Source organism: Zosterops lateralis, assembly GCF_965231275.1.
Source record: "Zosterops lateralis genome assembly, chromosome: 2".
Classification (NCBI taxonomy): domain Eukaryota; kingdom Metazoa; phylum Chordata; class Aves; order Passeriformes; family Zosteropidae; genus Zosterops; species Zosterops lateralis.
Genome location: NC_139763.1, coordinates 31,647,734 through 31,665,823, shown reverse-complemented (window position 1 = coordinate 31,665,823; position 18,090 = coordinate 31,647,734). Strand labels below are relative to the sequence as shown.

The following is an 18,090-nucleotide window of genomic DNA, read 5'->3' as shown; positions in this document are numbered from 1 at the left end:
TTTGAAGCTGTGCCAGTATACGCTGAACTTTCAGTCCAGAAGGAGAAGAAAACCCTGCAAGAGCAGGAAAACCACATAATGTGAAAGGCAGGTACACACAGCCTATTTGCTGTGTCATAACAGGACATGTCAGGAGCTTGACATGCAGGGTCATAGATCAGGGTGTTCATCTTTGCAGTGAATGATAGAGCCGAGCAGGTGTCACTATACAAAACAGTGCTCTCCTCAATGGATCACAGCCTCCTGCCCATTCCACCACTTAAAATAAATGCTGTTTTGTGGGACATGGCACTGCTGTGTCTGAGGCATGGCACATGTAGTGGCCCACACAGTGGGGGAGAGCCCATGGCACTGCCAAAGTGGGTACGCAGCTCTGTGGAAGTCTCATGCTTCTGGCAAACCCAGCAGGCCTGGAAGTTCAGCAGAGGAGCATGCAGGTGGAGAAGGCCAGAAGACAAATATTGAACCATTTAAATGATAGTACTATGGGCATTTCAGGAAGATAGGAACAAAGGATCTGATTGGAGTTGGGCCAAATGTGAGAAAAATTTACCCAGTCACACAACTACTATCTTGTTTGGTTTAGTGTAACAAGGTTAATAGCTTAGATAAGATGAACAGATGAATAGTGCAGATACCTAGAGAAAATTAGCAGACAAAATTAAAGCCTGGCAACTAATGTAAATAAAATGCCAAACTATAAAAATAAGTGGGGACTCCTATTTTGGAAATAATGCAAAATCCCCCTGACTAACCATGTCAGTGTAGTGAAATACAGAAGAACATGAGAAAGAGTCAAAATCTACTACAAATTCCTGTGTATGACCCAGATTCATGACTTAAAGATATCCATGTGAAATCAATATCTAGACTAAAACACACAAGGGCAAAGTGTACAAGTGAAGAGAGAGGAATGAAACAAGTATTCACCATAGGGACTTGAGTTCCTGTTTTAAAAGCAGAGGCAGAAAACACTTTTTGCTTGCACATAGACCATGATTTTGTCTCTTTTGATGTATGTTAAACAGATGTTCTGAATTAAGCTAATTATGTTCAAGATAGTGACAGCCTTTATAATCAGTCTTACAGAGACAGGGCAGGACCACAGGAGTCCAGATCTATTTTGTTTTAAAATGCCACAGAATGACACCTTGAATTCTTAAGAAGCATCTAAAAAGCAAAGACAGAAAGACCTTTCTGGGAGAGGGTCTACCTGGCAGCCAGCTCAGATGTTTCCAGCTCTGATGAGGGAGAAGACAAGCTGTGGGTGAAACTGTTGGGTGAGAGTAGGTGTGAAGCCTGAGTCAGTGCTGAAAGAAGCAGGTGATCCTGAAACAAAGACCCTGTCCAGGGATCCTGTCCTGTGGAGCCTGTCTAAGACACTTTGGTAATCACAGGATTTGAAAGGGATCATAACAAGGCACTAAAGACCAGGAAGACATCTGATAGGGATTTTTGGAATTGATGTTCCTCACCTGTGTTAAATTATCACAGTCTCTCTCCAGCTCCATGACTTGTTGCTGGTTCTCAAAATGAACAGGGTATTTCCAGGCTAAAAATAAGTTTAAATGGTTCACCTGTGATTCTCTAAAGTGATTATGATTATTTGCCAGTGTGGTTTGTCATCACTGAAAGATGAAAATATCCATTATATGTTGAAGGAATGATCAGGAAAGCTCTAACACATCCTTGAGGAATCACAGCCTTTGCACCCTAGGGCAATTGCAGTGAACCTTTTCGTCTAAAAGGGAAACTTCTGGGTAATTATATTGTTAAAAATGGACTTGAAGCAGATTCTTCAAATGCATGTAAAGTTATTTTCCACTGCCACAAGGACGGCAAAGCTGTCTTGGGAATTAAACCTCAGATAGAGGCACTAGACTGTTGTTTTCACATCTCATCTATGAATCCTGGCATTGAGGGCAATGAAAACGCACACCATTCTGAGATCCAGCACAAGCAGACAAATCCCCAGTTACACTGTGATGGACTCGTAGATATTAGCAGAGAAACAAAACATAAGGAAAACAAGCTCTGCCAAGAACCGGAGATGTTGTAGAACAGCAAAAACAATGGGAAGTTAGATGAGACTTCCTCATATTCAGTGTAAGATCTAGACTACTCAAAGAGCTGCAGGGTTTGGAGTATCCTCATTATACACTGCAGACATCTGCTCATTGCTCACCATGCAGAGGTGATGAAAGACTGGGAGAGACCAGTGGAAGAGACTGTTCTCTCCCATTTGTGAAATTCAGTTCTGCTTCTGGAACCTGGAGGAGTGTTTGCTGAACCTGATTGGAAGACCCTTGTCTTGCTTACTGCTATGATTTACTGTGGACTGAAGATATTTTCTAGTCAATCTGTAGAGTAAAAAAAGCTACATTAAAATTATTTGATACAAACAAATTCTCTTTCCTAAGTGGCAAAATATTCAGACTGTTTCAGACCTGAGTCTGTCAACACAACCATTAATTCCATGGCTATGCCTGTGCAAGTGAAACAAGGAGGGCAAGGATCCAGGTTTATCATTTAATCATCCATGCAGTGCAATTGCTAATATTCTCTCTGGCATAGTTTTGAGCTCAGTCTGAGACAATGCCTGGGCACAGCTTGGGGACAGCACAGACTAGGGACTATTCTCAGGAGACAGTGAATGTTCTTTGTTTTGGGGAGTGAAGACAGTTTAATAATATAAAAATAATCATATAATCATATAAACATAAGCCTGCTGAACCACTTGCTTACAGGAGCAGAGGAGGGGTATGGATGTTGCTAAGTTCAAAAGAGGTCCACAGCTCTGGCTTTCTTTTGATGACAAAGACTAGTGGCTAAAAATTCTAAACCCTGTGAAAACCTCCTGCTAGAGCTGAAGCATCTGTTTCCCACCAAAACAAGCCCTTATAAAGTGTCCTTTTAAAAGTGACCCGTGGTCTTGCAGAGAGCAGGCAGTTAAATTACCTAATCATGGGAGGCAGCAACTGGCATGTCTGATGTTATTTTCTCATGGTTAGTATACATGTGAGCAATTTGGTTCTGCAAGTAAGAAGGGAAGAAGAGGAAGACTGGGAGGGTCAGATGAAGTCTTGAAATCCCCTAAATCCAAGAAACTGGGAGCAGTTCACAATAAGCATATGAATTTGTGAGGAACTTGGTGTTGTAGGTGTTGGTCTGACTAGTTATTTTCTAGATTGCTGGTAAGAAGAAAGAGGAGCTACTCTCTATTCCTGAACTGTGCTCCTCAGGTTATGTTCAAGACTAAGAAGTACCTCTAAATACTCCAGGAATCCTTGAGGTATTTTGAACAATTCAAGTAAGATCACTTCCAGATGTATGAGTCAAAACCTAAGAGCACCTTTTCCTTTCCACTCTGAAGAGGAATAACAAGGAAGAGAAGACTGAAAATGAGACACTTGGGGTTCAAGTCAAAACAAAGAGATGTGCCAGGAAATTTATTTTCATAAGCTCTATGTGTAACACCTTTACAGCTGAGTATTTTCTGGGTATATGGTTTACTGTTTGTCAAGCAAACACAGGAATTCTATCTCACTGTGGGATATGTCCCTTGTACAATGTATAGCCGATGGGTGTCTGTAGCCCTAAACCCATAAAGGTGGAAGAGACTTTCAACAAAATATGAACTTAAAAAAAAGCTGTAGAAGATGTATTATTTTGCTCCTATAAGGCAAGAAAAAAAGAAAAATAAATGTAAGTGAAGAAAAACCACACCCCAAGTTCAAAATTATAACTCAAAATTCAAGTAAAAAAATAATTCCAAGGAGCATGTTCTGATTTAGCTACAAGGAAAGCTGGGTACACTCTGCTATTTTTTTATACCAGAAGCAGTATTTTAAGGAGCGTGTCCTTGGGCAACCACAGGATGTCTATGCCTATCACTTCAAGGACAACAGACTTTGTTCCTAAATGCAGTTATTGGGAATTCTTTTATTCAGTGAAATTACAGAAGGACTCAATATGGCTTGGAACATTATTATGTAGCTTTGAAAATGTTCTCTTCATGGAGTCAGAAATCGCCAAAAATCCAGGAAATCTTACTAAAAATTACTACTGGGAACAGCATTGATGTCATTGACACATGTGGTGTGCAGGGTACCTCTAAGTATATGGAAATTCGTCAGCAAACAATGGCAAACCAGGGGAAGTAGAATTTTGCTTGTCTTTTGAAGACTGTTTGCTATATTTACTGTTATGCTGCAGTGTATGTGTATACAGCACTCTGCCAAGCAAGATATACTTTTTACTGACCTACTTATGTTCCAATTTATTGCTAGTGACAGCTGTTGTCAATGATCTGGAGAAAATAAATTGAGAATACAGTAAAGAGACACTGACTGGTCAAAAAAATTAGTTGCTGTTTTAAATCAAATATAAGGGATTTAGTCTCTTTAAAACTTTAGAGTCTGATTAAAATTAAGACTTTAAAGCCATGGCTGGATTACAGTAATTCAGAACTTCATGGATTATGAGATGAAATACTTCATAGGCATCATTTAGGACAAATGCTGCCATTAGGATTACTACATAATTTAGACCTACCGTATTGCATTTCTTCAAATCCTCTGCTGTGGTGCTATACAAATTTGAAAGGCACTGGCTGCCATGTTTAATTTGATCCTTCTAACACATGAGTCAAATTTGTTGACATTTAACATTTGCAGCCAGTCTAATCTGCTATATTTCAGTAACTCCTCTGCAAAGGAATTTCAGAATGAAAATCCAGTGTAGCTGGTATTCTGGTGGTGCACTCCAGCTACAAGTTGTGGATGACAGCTGCAGTTTTGACAATCTCCCTCCTCTAGTTAGCACAACAGGCATTTAACTGTTTCTGGTTTTTAAGGACAAATTAGAACATCTTTGATTCATTTTTTAATCTTTTTTGCCTTTCTAGATTTTTTTTTTACTGGTCTACAAGTTGCTTGGGGATATTCTACATGGAAGGCACTACACATGAACAGTTTAATTGTATCTCTCTCTGAAAAGATGAAATGGTTTTATTGGAGATGCCTGCCAGAGGAATCACTTGTAACACTAATGGAGAAAGCTAGTGATAAAAGCCTCTCAGATGACAGAGATGGTGACCAAAGCAGATCTCCTGTGACTGTATCCTAGGGGAAAAACAAAACAAACCAGACCCTTTTTTTTTTTTTTTTTTTTTGTCAGCAGCTTGAGGGAAAATCAGATGAAGACACAATAGTTTTGTTGTAACTGTTTCTATGTTTTTTTCTAATCCAGAGATGAGCACATCCTACATTTTGACTTTTATCAGAGACTCTGACACCTTACTGCCTTGTATGTACCTGTTTAAACTGCAGAAAAAATTTAGCAGTTTCAAGTAAATTATAAATGATAGAGTATTTTAAGAGATATGAAGAGTTAAGTAGTACTTATGAAACTAAGTACTTACTTTGTGTCATGTTTCCTCAGTGGAGATTGCTGAATAAGTACCAGGAGAGTTAAAAACATGGAGGGAGGTGGAGAAAGAGGGTGAATAAGGATATATACACAGGGGAGTTTTCTCCAAAAGAAGCAGAAAAACTGATTACATTTATTCAGCTTACATCTGCTTATGACTGCCATGAATATACACAAAAATTGATCTCACCAGTCCTCTCTTCGTGACATACAAACCAGTTACTTCGAAATCCTTTCGAAGTCCACAGGAATTATTTGTACTTTGGAGGAGGAAACGTGGTTTCCTTTTATGAGAGGCTGCCGTCTCTCTAGTAACTCTGAGACCAGATAGTGTGAACAAGCATAACAACAACAGTAATAATAATAATAATAATAATAATAATAATAATAAAATATTAAAAAATCCCAGTTTTGGTAGAAAGCAGTTCCTAAGGAAACCAGGTCGTTTGTTATCCCAGGGTTTCCTTTGGTATAAAGGAGTTTGAGATGTCATGGGTGAAAGTCTGGAAATATGAAAAATATGTCAGGGTCACACAGCTCAGAGCTTCAGGCAGTTTGAGGCATACCTTGAACAGAATCTCTTCTACACTAACCAGAAACAAATATCAGTATTTGCAGGCCATAACATTACCAGTCAAAAAGAATCTTGGTTTTCTAGATACTATGATTTCAACCTTCAGTTTCATCATTATATTCACTAAAATAATACTATGTCCTAAATGACCTTGGGGACAAACCAGCTTTTTTAATTTACCAAAAAAAGAAGGACAGTTACAAGCTTAAATTAGTCTAAGAGGAGGCGAGCAAGGGATGTGTGAAGAATGAAGTGGAAGTGGGGAGGGCCAGGTATCCCTCCAGATACTCATGTTAACCATTGCTGCTTCCTGCTTCCCCTGCCTTTGTGATATCTTTAGCTGAGCAGAAGTGGCCATGACAGCAGCAGCTGTCAGGATTCAGGGATGCAGGGATGACTCCATCCTCAGGCTTGCCCTGTTCACCTTGTTTAGGTGTTGTGGGACCGGACCCCTGCCAGCCACATTCTGCATCCTGGCTCTTGGCTCCCTGTCCTTTAGGGAACAGCCAGTCCTCACTGCTCCCTGATGATTACAGACTTGTGACAAGGGCTTGCAGTGACAGGACAAGAGGGAGTGACTCAAAACTGAAAGATGGTAGGTTTTGACTAGCTGTTAGGAAGAAATTATCTACTGAGAGGTGAAGTATGGGAACAGATTGCCCAGAGAGGTTATAGAGTTACCCATACCTGTAAGTGTTCCAGGACAGGCTGAGTGAGGCTTCGAGCAACCTCATCTAGTGGGTGGCAGCCCTTCCCACAGAGTGGAATTGGCACTCAGTGATCTCTAAGGTACCTTTAAACTCAAACCATTCCATGGCTCTACTACTATATGGTTAGAAACTTAATTTATGTTGAAAAAATAAGGTTTTATATAATATTTCTCATTCATTTCTCAATGGACAGTAAGGATTACTGTAATATTTCAGGCAATGTCTCAGTTCCTGTTGGACAAATTGTATTTTTTCTCTCTTTAAATGCCATCGTTTTCTTTATTTTAAACTCATATGTACTCACATATCATCGAAGACAAGCTTTGTTCTTCTGCAGTCCCTGGGTGTGGTGGACAGAGGTGACCAAGGCTCTGTTTGGAACTGTGGCTTATTGCAGAGAAGAACATTTTCTGAATTGATGTGCACTGCTTTCTAGACAACAAACAGCAGATAAGACATTTAGGAATTGGCTAATAACTTAAAAAAAACCAAGTAACAAAAAAAGAGAGAGCCTTTGTATTGTGTTGTAAATTGGAAGTTAATTTTCCTGCTATTTCAGCAGGGAGTATGTGTAAGTGTCCTGACACTGACGGCCACAAATTCAGGTATTGCTCAGAGCACTTTGTAAAGGGTCTGAGTTTCAACAGGATATACAGGAGAAACTGAGCTAAACTATTAGTAACTATCAAAATACTCTGAAACCCAGTGAGTGAAATTATTGAAGAAAAAAATCCGTTGTCATTTCAAAGACAAAGTTATACCTCTTGCCTTCAGCTTCCAACCAAGCACTGTGCTTTGCTTAGGAGAGCATGGCTCATGTTTGACTTGTTTCCCACTACATTGGTGATGTGCCTGCATTGTATGAATTTGTAGTCCATGTTTCTTTGTGCTCCAGACCTCCCTTTATCAGCTTGAAAGATCACTTCTCTCTGCTGCAGTGGAAGCACATGTCTTTTGGCAGAGTTCTTCATGTGGTCTTGTGAGCACCTTCATCCCATCAAGTGACCTGCTGTGGGGGCTACTGTGCACTGGTATAGAGTAAAACAGAGGGCCCCGGGTGGTTTTCAGTTGACAACCACTGCCAAAAAATCCTGTTCCATTGTCAGGTAACAGGCAGAAAGGCAGCAGGAGTATGGGGAAAAAAGCTCAAATGGATAAATGCCCACTGTGGGCAAGCTTTGCTTGCATTTTCTCTCAGATACTTGAAGGACCACTTGGGCCTGCCACTTGGGTGCCACATGGGAAGATGGGTTAAAACAAAGCTAAGTTTAACATTTATAGTTCATGAGCTCTCATCTTCTATATGGCACATCCAGATCAGTTCATCAGGCTAAAGTTTTCAGATGAATAACCAGATATATAAGAATTTTATTGCAAGGGTTGTTAAATGTTGACCAAATGGTGCATTGCTAGGCTATGCAGAAAATCTCAGTGAAATGCATTTGCTAAGGGTGTGGATCATAAAGCAATCACCTTTTACTTTTGATTTCCAGCACATTTGCCTGTGAAGAAATTTAAATTATTTTTAAGATTCCCAGTGAAGAATCATAATTATAATTCTGAATGGGTTATAAACTTCTAAATTTATGTTTTGGAAGTTAAAATGTTTAAAACTTTACATTTAATTAATGAAAAATAAATTAATAACTATAATATGTTAAAGCCCTTTTTACTGGTATATTTTATGTAATTGGTTTTTTTTCAATTTACCAAAAACATCTCTGTGATATTCTTGGAAAACACAATTTATGGTAACCCGTTTTTGAAAATGTGTCCAAAATTAGGATTATATTTACTACTTCCTCCTCCACTCACAAACAAACAAACAAACAAACAAACAAACAACCCCTCAAAAGCTCCAATATATGCTTAACAGATACAGGGGAGCCACTTATCCCCACAGCAGAAATTACTGGAAGAGGCCACTGCTATAATTCAGGTAGCTTGTTTTCCTAGTTGGAAAGGAAACTATACTTAGGCTTTTAAAGCATCTTGTACATCAAATAGCAAACACAGTAAATATATACAGAATAAAAAACATGAATAGCTTTTGTAGCAAGGAGAGGAGCATGGGCAGCAGAGTGCCTTAACAGCTTCTCTAGATGCTACAGCAGTGGGAATCAAGGTGATGGTATCCAAATTGCTTCTCCTAGGTATTTCACACAAAGCAGGACAGTGTCATGGGGAGGAGGTGACACTAGTCTGCCCCATATCATCTGCTCTCAGTGTCCTGCAGGCTGGAGGGTAGGGTACAATTTTGAAAGATGAGATGAGAGAGAGATGGAAATTCCTTCAATCAAAAGAGCTAACAGACTCTTCACTCAAGCATTCTAATCACAGAACTCATGCAGAAATAGGGGCAGCATCTACTCCTCTCTCTCTGGGCTCTGAAGGCAGAGGCCACAATGCAGTGTTGTAGTACAGCCTTATCTGGAAAAGTGCTCTGGGCACACTTAGTGTGATATCTGATACGGATATGAATACAACTCTGATGGTACTGAATTGTGAGGCTGGTGCTAAGATGTCATTGGTATAAGTAGAATCTGAAGAAGTTTGTTCTAAGACAGGTAGAAGAATTAGTCTGCAGGCACACCCATGGTTAGGCAGTGGCTTAGTGAGCCCTTATACAGTAGGGGCCTTAATGCACCATGAATGTAGGGGGCTTGCATCATGCCCAAGCAATGCTCTAGAGGCCTAAAGCCATTCGTTTTGGGCCATTAGCTTTTACCTTTTGCTTATGTAGCCTTTGCTATTTGCCTGTTTTACAGCCTGCCCTCTTTCCTCTCTTCTATGCCTTGATAAACTCCAAACCCGAAAAGTTGAACTTAGAAAATAACATTCATTATTACAACTTTTTTTTTTTTCCTTTTTTTTTAATAACATTCTGCAAAACTATCACGGACTGCAAAACGAAGTGGAAAAATATACTGCTAAGCTTTCTATTGTGAACAACAGCATACACTTACATTGAAGTCTCCAGGATGTGGCTGCGACTGGATTTCACCCTTATGTTTTTTGCTGGAGGAGATTGAAGGTAATAGACTGCTGCCATTAGGTCTGCTGGAGGAAGTTAAATCATCGCTGGAATATTTGTGTTTTGATGCATCAGAGAGGGGAGAGACGGGTGACCGAAGCATTTTCTCATTTTTATTTATTGGTATTGCCAAGCTGGAAATGGAAATTACAGTAATGGAGTGTCACAAAGCTGGCTTTGAGAAAGGTAAATGTTTTATATATTACCAAAACTTTGAATTTAAAACCTGCTGGCAGGGTAAAGTCTATTGGTATCTGGAAACGAGCTTACAGTATTGGGACCAAGAGTTCATTTACAAATTTGTATCATGTTTCTTCTCTTTCCCTTCAAGGCAAATTGTCATTCTGGAGTTAATATAAAGTCTGTATTGGAGTACTTGGAAAAAAATACAGAGATAAATGGCTACTTGCTCACCATTTCTTAAGGGATAGCTGGAGATGAAGATTAGGCTCTGACGTGTAAGTTCAGGTTATGGAGCCCTATTTCACCATTACAGGTGACAATTTATAAGCCATGGCAATAAAACCATATGTGAACTAAACCAGGAAATGTGTTTAAAGATGACTGGCTTGTCTTTGTGCTCAGTGCCCAGCCTTTGGTAGCAGTGTTTATACTAATCTAATACAGATTTGGAAGACAAAGAAAGATAGGCTGATAATGCAGACAAAAGGAAACATATGCAAACAGTAGACACAGAAATGTGAGCTGCTCTGTCTTATAAAGCAGAAAGCTGTAACACAGACAGTATTTTCAGCTTTCACTTATTTGGGAGAAGTTTTGGATGAGAAGTCAGACAGACCATATAAATATGCCCAGAAATAAACTTCAAATGCACTAATTTGAAGAAAATATTTAGCTAAATATCTTAAAGTAACACACAAAAGCAATTTTTTTTAAAGAAGATAGTTGGCATTAAGACTAAAACTGTGTTTAAGGTCAGTAAGACAATTTTAACAATACACCTTTCCCTGTCACATTCCCCTTTATTCAGCCTATTACTTTTTATGGACAATTCTCACTTCTTTATAGTTACTGTATCAGACAATATACACTTAATGGAATCACAAAAAAGAATACAGTAAAAACTATACTTCATTTCTGCACATAATTTCAGGGAACAAAGCTAATTAAATGTGCTCTTATCGTGCATTTGTCCATTTATCTAGCAAGTCTTTTTAAAAAGTAGCTGTAAAAGGAGCCATGAATCGTAATTCAGAACCTTTACTGTTTCACATGGCATGGTACTGTTAAAACACCATGTCAACTGTTTTGCTTTAATGACCAATGGTGTTTATGAAAGCAAGAGTCAGAATGTGAAAGACAAACAACTGTGCCCTTCTTCTCCCCCTTAGAAAAATAAAATCTTTTGCATTATGTTGAATGTGCAGGCTGATGCTGTAGTTTCTTTTCCTCTTTTTGAATATAAACCCACACCTTAGCTACCCATGCTTATACATCACTGTCAAAGTGTGGGCCTAAAGCATCCAAGGGAAGCCACACCTCTTTGGAAGTATACCCAACCCTCAAAAGCTTAGTCCTGAACTTGTGAGGAGTAGCTGAAATTTCTACTTGTGCTGCACGGCTCCTACATGGCCTGTGGACACTGAGTAGGGCCCACCTAGACATAGTGTGAGCAGCCAAAGTGCAGCAGCACATCTTATACTGAGAGGCCACACAGGACAACTTGCAGCAGAGGACTGTCAGAGCTGTGATCTGCTGGGAATGGGCAGACTGTGGATCTGATATAGGTGCAAGAGATTTGGGGTATCTCTGAGCCTGCAGCCTTTCTTGTCAAACGGGACCTTACTCAGTCTGCATCTTAGACTGTAACTCCACAACAGAAAATGCTCATGGCTGAAGGGTATTTTGCTTCTTTCATTGCAGCCCTCAGCTGCTGCCAAAACCTCTGGGTGGCTTTACTGGAAGAAGAATAATAACCTGGCAAAACTCGCCCCCCCAAAAATAAAAGAAAGGAAAAGCCAGAGAAAAAGAAAGTTAAAATATAAAAAGAAAAAGGATAAGTAAAAAGAAAGGAGGAGAAAAAGAAACAAGAAAAGGAAAAGAGAAAGAAAAAGGAAAAAAAGGAAAAGGAAAAAAGAAAAAAGTTTTGGTTTCAAAAACGTTTATTGACTATATTTACAGGAGAACCTCAGAGGCATCTATAGTGGTATAACTGGAGAGGGGATGTGCCAGCATGAGCAGATCCTGGTTGCAAGAGGACCAGGAGGTCCTGATATCTGCACTGCTGGTTTAGCTACAGCCTCAGCAGCCCTTCCTCAGCTGTGGGAATATCAGCATTTGATATCATGTGCTACATACAAGCACAAACCACATAAACATCTTGGAAGCAGAGCAAACCAGGAGGCAACTGCAGGAATTAGGAGGCAACTGTACATTTCACAAGTTGTTTCTCTAATACAGAGTTGCTACTGGAAGTACTGAATATAATGTCAAGAAAAACAAAAATTATTGGCTTGCTTCCAGGAAGCACAGAATTAACCCTGTGACACAGCAAGCTATGACAGCCACGCTACTCTCTGAAAATTAATGCAACATAAAACATATGACACTGGGGTAACAGGAACAGCATGTCTGCATGCAACCACTCACAAGAAAGGAACTGTTCTGGGCATTGTTTTCACTTTACGAGATGTATGTGACATGTCAGAACAAAGAAATTGAATGCATATTTTTTAATAAACACTTATGTATCAGTTTTCTTTGTGATTTTGTTCCAGTATTAATGACAAGAATTGCTCAATCTCATCAAAGATGTGTACAACAGAAAAGCCTACTGCAATAAATACAAATATTTTCTTACTTGGCAGCAGTTTCACCCCAAGAAGTACCCTGATACTACCAGAAAAATAATTTAAAAAAGAATACTGATAACCAGCATGTACCAAGCAGCATGCAGCTGAGCTGTGAAAATGTGCATGTCTAAGTTTGACTGCTGGAAGCCCCCAGAGAAACTCAAGTGTGATTTCTCTGACATTGAGAGGGTTCTGTGTGCATAAACCATGCCAGTGAATGCTAAATATTCATCTTTTGTTTCATGGCCTATATCCTCCAAAAATCTCACTTTTTAAAAAGTCTTAAGTTCCTTGTCCTAGAACACTTACTAATTAGACAGAATGGAATACTTGTAATCTCAAAAATACTGATTCTCAAATATATTCTGGAGCTGAGAATTGTTATGAACTTCTTTTTTCAATCTTTTTCACAGAGCTGATACATAATGCTATTTATATAGTCAAACTTCAAGCTTGAAACTGGTAAGTAAAGAAAGTAAAGAAAGTCAAAGTAAAGAAAGGGCTATAAGATGTTTGTATATGCGAATTGCTGCCTAAACACAGTGTTAGGGAATATGTCTTTGACAATCACACTCTTCCATGGGCCTCACACTTGAGCTCACAACTTCTTTGTGCAACAGGACAAAAATGCAAGTACATGAATGTGTCAGGAGCTACTAATTTCATCATTAAACCAGAAAAATAGAGAATGCAATGAGTAATTTATCAACATAAAATGTGATAATTAAAAAATAAATCCTACTAAAGGAAAAAATAACACCTGGCAATAAACTGCAACCAATTGTATGACTCAGTGTAACTAAGAATGAAAAAGCTTACCTATTTTCATTTATATTGCAATGATTTGCTGTTGTGATGTTTTGGGCAGAGGCAGCTAATCGTGAAGAACTCTCTCGCTCTAAGTGAGTCTTCTTGATGTCTCTGCACTCTTCCTCATTTTCACACTGGGGAAAAAGCAATAATTTTTTATGGTTTGGATTTACTACTACAGATCCAAAAATATTTCAACAAGTCAGGGGCTGGTATTTTCTGTAATTTTTTTGTAATTTTGTTACAGATTCTATTTTCTTTGAGTATATATCTAACATGGATCAGAGATGATTAGTCTTTGTCTTAAAAAATAAAATCTAAAGAGGCAGTGTGTAAAGTAAGGTGTGCAATAAAAAACTTAGTTTCCACCACTTCCCCGCTTGAACCAGGGTTTCCACCTTTCAGATACTAATAAAGGAAGAACGAAACAATGAAGAAAGATAAACAATACAGAAGATTGCTTTAGATAAATGGTCCTCAAAAATATACAGATCCATCTGCACACATACAGTAGCTTAGAGGACCACAGATGACTGGTTGCACAACAAAACTGTCCAGAAACTGAGCAGATGGTGATTCCAGTTCAGAGTGACTTTTGGGGTCAGATTGGTACAAAGAGACCAGAAAGCCTGCTTGGTGGACAGTTCTGGCCAGGGAGTGGCAGAGGCTTCCCCCTTGGCACCAAAAAATGAGTGTGAGTAGGGCAGAAGGGTGGATGTGAGCAGAGGGCTGTGCCCACCCAAGCATTGTGACAGTGCTGCTGAGGAGGGGGCAGCTAATGGACTGTGGTCCTACACCTATAGCCCCAAGGAAAAATGGGGTCACCAGGATGTGAGGGAACCAGAATCCAGAACCAGTCAGGTCCCAGGTCTCTGCCAATGTATCCCTCACAAATCCAGGGCTCCCTGCTGGGAATGAAGGGCTTGCCTCTTGCTGACAGTCAGAAGGGAGAAAAGATGTCTCTTCTTTTACCACACACACAGTGATACTGTATAGACTGTGACAAGAGAGGAGACAGTTGTCCCTTTGCTGACCTGAGCATCATTTTCAAATGCTCAGGTTTAGAGAGAAGCCTCAGGAGAGAAAATTATGCTACTATAAAGGCAGTGCCTTCACTAAAGCACGCAAAGGCACACGCCAGCAGTCAAAGCTGTCTCCAAGGAGCTGTGATCCATCGCGGCCAGGAATTTCATCACCTCCAGAGATGGCATTTCCCCTGGGGTCTGCCCAGTCCCTACGTGGAAAGCAGGGAAAAATCCCAGCTCTGACAGGCCAGCCTGGAGAAGATGCTGCCATCGAGCACTGGACGTGAGTGCAAGCGGTGTTAGCCTCCCACTTGCTGGAGGCTCCCTACCCCCTCTGATCGGTTCCCCAGCAGCTCACCTTGCGTTTCCTTCTAGATTTCGGTAAACCCTTCTCTGCGGGGGGTTCAGCACTACTACCCTGCGGGAAGCTGGCCGCCTGGTTTGCTCCGGCGCTCATGGCCAGCGGTTCTTCGGGCAAACGCTCTGGAATCCTGGACAAAAGAGCCAAGTCAATGTTGACCCACAGCGACTTTACCTCATCACTGTCTTTCAGAGGAGACAGGAGCTCATTCCTACCGAAAGGAACCAGGGTGTAAAACTGTTCCTCCAGCTCCTTTGCTATTTCACTACTAGTCCTGGCATTAACAGAGCCAAAGGCACTGCAGCCGCCGTGGGGTTTGCTGGCGGGGCCGGTCCCCGCGTCCTTGGCCCCCCGCGGCTCGGGCCCGGCCGCCGCCGGCGCCTTGGGCAGCGGGCGCTCCTCCCGCTCCGACTCGGAGCCTGACTCGGGGGAGGATGATGAGGATGAGGACTCGGTCTCGATGAACTCCTTGGATTTGGGCGCCGTTTTGCTGGGCCCTCGGGCCCGGCGTTTCTCCCCCGCCGCGGCTGAGCGGGGCTCCCGGCGGTGTCCCGCTCTGCAGGCGCCGGCGGCGGGCCGGGCCCGGGGCGCCTCTCCGGCGGCGCTGTCGGGGAGGCCGTGGCTCCGGGAGGGCTCCTCTGCGCCGGGGCAGGCGGGCCCGTCCGCGGCCGAGTTCCTCTCTGCTCGCCGCGGGGCCTTCTTCCCTGCTGCCCGCCTGGGCGGCCCGCCGTCGGCAGCGAGAGGTGCCTTCTGCCGGCTGCCCTTGCTGCCCGGCGCCTTGTTGGCGGTCCTGGGCCGCGGCCCGTCCCCGGTGCCGGCGGCGGCGGTGGCGGTGCGGGTCTCCTCACGGCGGGGCTCGGCCGGGCCCTCGCCCGGCGCCTTCTGTCCTTCCTGCCGCTCTGCCTTCACGCGGCCGTAGTACGGGTGGGCCTCCAGCGCCGGGCCATCGTGGTGGGCGAGGATGGGTGCTTTGTGAGGGGTAACCTTGTTCAGCCACTTGTCCAGCTGCCACTTGTTGGACGAGGGCGGCTCAGGCTGAAAGAGAAACAGACGGCAACGAGCTTAGAGCCGAGATCCCGCTGCCCCACCCCGGGGGTCCCTCAGGGACACGGGAATCGCATCCCTCCGGGCACCACTGAGATTTCCCTTCGGTCCAAGAGCCGCCACAACCTATGGCAAGCGCTTGGGATGGCCCTGCGCGGCAGGACAGCGGTCCTGCCCTGCAAGGGGATGTTTTTGGTTTCAGAACGGGGTTTGGAGATAAGAAGGAGAAGGGCTTCTGTGTGCATCATTTCCAGGTGTGATTCACAATAGCAGTACTGCCATTGGCTCTACTGGGGAACACTTCCAAGTTTCCAAATAATAATAATAAAAAAAATGCAGTGGCAATAGGGAGGGAGGAAAATAAGGCAGGGGCACAGCTGAGGCTTGGGGAGGATAGCTATTGGGAAAGCTAGGGATGTGTAGTTTGTGTCCTGTGCCATTGCAGTAAATACAGAAAGCATTTAAAGAGCACACAAAGTGGCATGTGCTGGGGAGTTGGAGGGCTAACCAGGCGCTTCATGTAATCTGCCTGGTATTGACATTCTAATCCACAAACATTTGTTGTGTGGTGGTGCTGTCAGGGGTTCATTGTGTAAGTATTGTGTGCTGTTAGTTTTTCTTTTAATGTCTGTCACAACACTATCAAGTTATAAGAGCACATCTAAAACATAATGGTGTTTGGACAGGGAAGAAGTGGGATAATCATGATTTCAAATGTAACTACAGCTGAGACAATGTTATTTCAGAACAGTGTGTGACTCCTTTCTAGTGCTTCTTGCAATCAGTAATTTGAATGTAATAAAACAAAGAGGAAAGGCAAAACCCCAAAAAGAAACAGATGATGGAGTAGATGGCTAGCCATAACCTAACCCCACAAAAGCCAAAGCAAAAAACCTCCTAATTTCCTCAGATGGAACCAATATCTGATTCACTAGGCTATTGCATGTGAATAATAAAAAACTGTGTCATGAGTCGAACATGAAACCCATCAGTGCTCTGGAAGAAAGTTTGCCAAGAGAGAATATCCACAGTCTCTAACTTAAAAGAGTATCTTACTTCTTATTTAAAGTAGATGCCTGAGGGCAACACAGGTTTCCTGCACAGCCAAGGGCGCCTTCAGAATCACCCACTGAGGGTTGTATGCAGTCTACATGGAGCAAAGGCTCCTAAAATAAGCAAAAAAAGTTAGACATTGGAGTTCATATGATAAAAATATTCCTTCTAGCTAAAGTGTTTAATTTACTCATTACTGAGCTAGCCCAGACCTATGGGAAGTTTCCAGGACTGGCTTACATTTATGTTTTTTAAAGCATGCTCCCTAATATCTTACATGAGGAATTTCTTTCCTGAGCTGTAAATCTTGAAAATGGATGGTCAGTATTTCTCTTAGATGAAGATGTATTTTTACAACCCTTAACTCTTTATCTAAAAATGAACAGCATTTTTTTTAATTGCTGTTGAAAATACAGATAGATTTGTTTGGTGCCATTCACTGTGCACATACTGAATTTACTAGATATATAATAAAAAGTTCACTATACATGGAAGTCTTTCCACTGTTCAGGTGTATTTCAGAAAAGGAGATACATCAGAAGCACACGGGGGAAAGTACACTTCTGCCCATAAGTATAGGTTAGAGTGACTGCTGCTTGGAAGTTAAAAAAAATTTCCAATTCATCTGTTACATCCCATTCTGCTTCTTTATGTATCTTGTAATTCTTGAAAACGGTGGCTCATGGATTTCAAGGGATCACAGTAAACCAGCAGGAAAAAGTGATTACATGCTACAGTGTCATCACCTGGCAGTACAGGAATTTCCCACAGTAGTATATCTGCTATTTAGGCATAATACCTACAGTCCTACCAACATATTCGCCAACTATGAAGTTTAATAAAAAGATCAACACTGTTACCAGCTTTACTGGTTTTGTCAGGAATTTCAGGTGCACTTTTGAGGTTTAGTTAAAGAAAAATTCAAATCCTTGTGGCTTCTGAAAAAAACCCTAAGATCTATCTGCTAAAAAAATCCTTTAAGGTGCATCTAATAAAAGTAAAATGTCTGCAGCCCATCAGGTAAATTAAAATAATCCAAATTTTAAAAATCAGAATTTTAAAACTTTTCTCACTAATTTTGGGCCCTCATACCATTCTGGAATATTTGAGATTGTCAGTGTACATGAGTGATACCAGTTCATTTTTGTAAGTAATTTATTCAATTGATTGTTCCAACTGAAAATTACTGTACTTTGAGATCACATTAAAAAAAAATTGGAGGTACCTTGCAAGAGA

The 18,090-nt window shown here is 41.4% G+C and overlaps 1 protein-coding gene across 1 annotated transcript in view; it reads right to left on the bottom strand.

Moving 5' to 3' along the window:
- AFF3 (ALF transcription elongation factor 3) overlaps positions 1–18,090 on the bottom strand; it is a gene marked incomplete at both ends in the record, with an annotated part of 311,403 nt that overhangs the window by 19,421 nt on the left and 273,892 nt on the right. The window contains 4 exons of the mRNA XM_083885208.1: positions 7,019–7,146; positions 9,681–9,882; positions 13,381–13,505; positions 14,755–15,792. Of these exons, the coding sequence (XP_083741334.1) occupies positions 7,019–7,146; positions 9,681–9,882; positions 13,381–13,505; positions 14,755–15,792 (1,493 nt within the window). The remainder of the gene's footprint in view (positions 1–7,018; positions 7,147–9,680; positions 9,883–13,380; positions 13,506–14,754; positions 15,793–18,090) is intronic.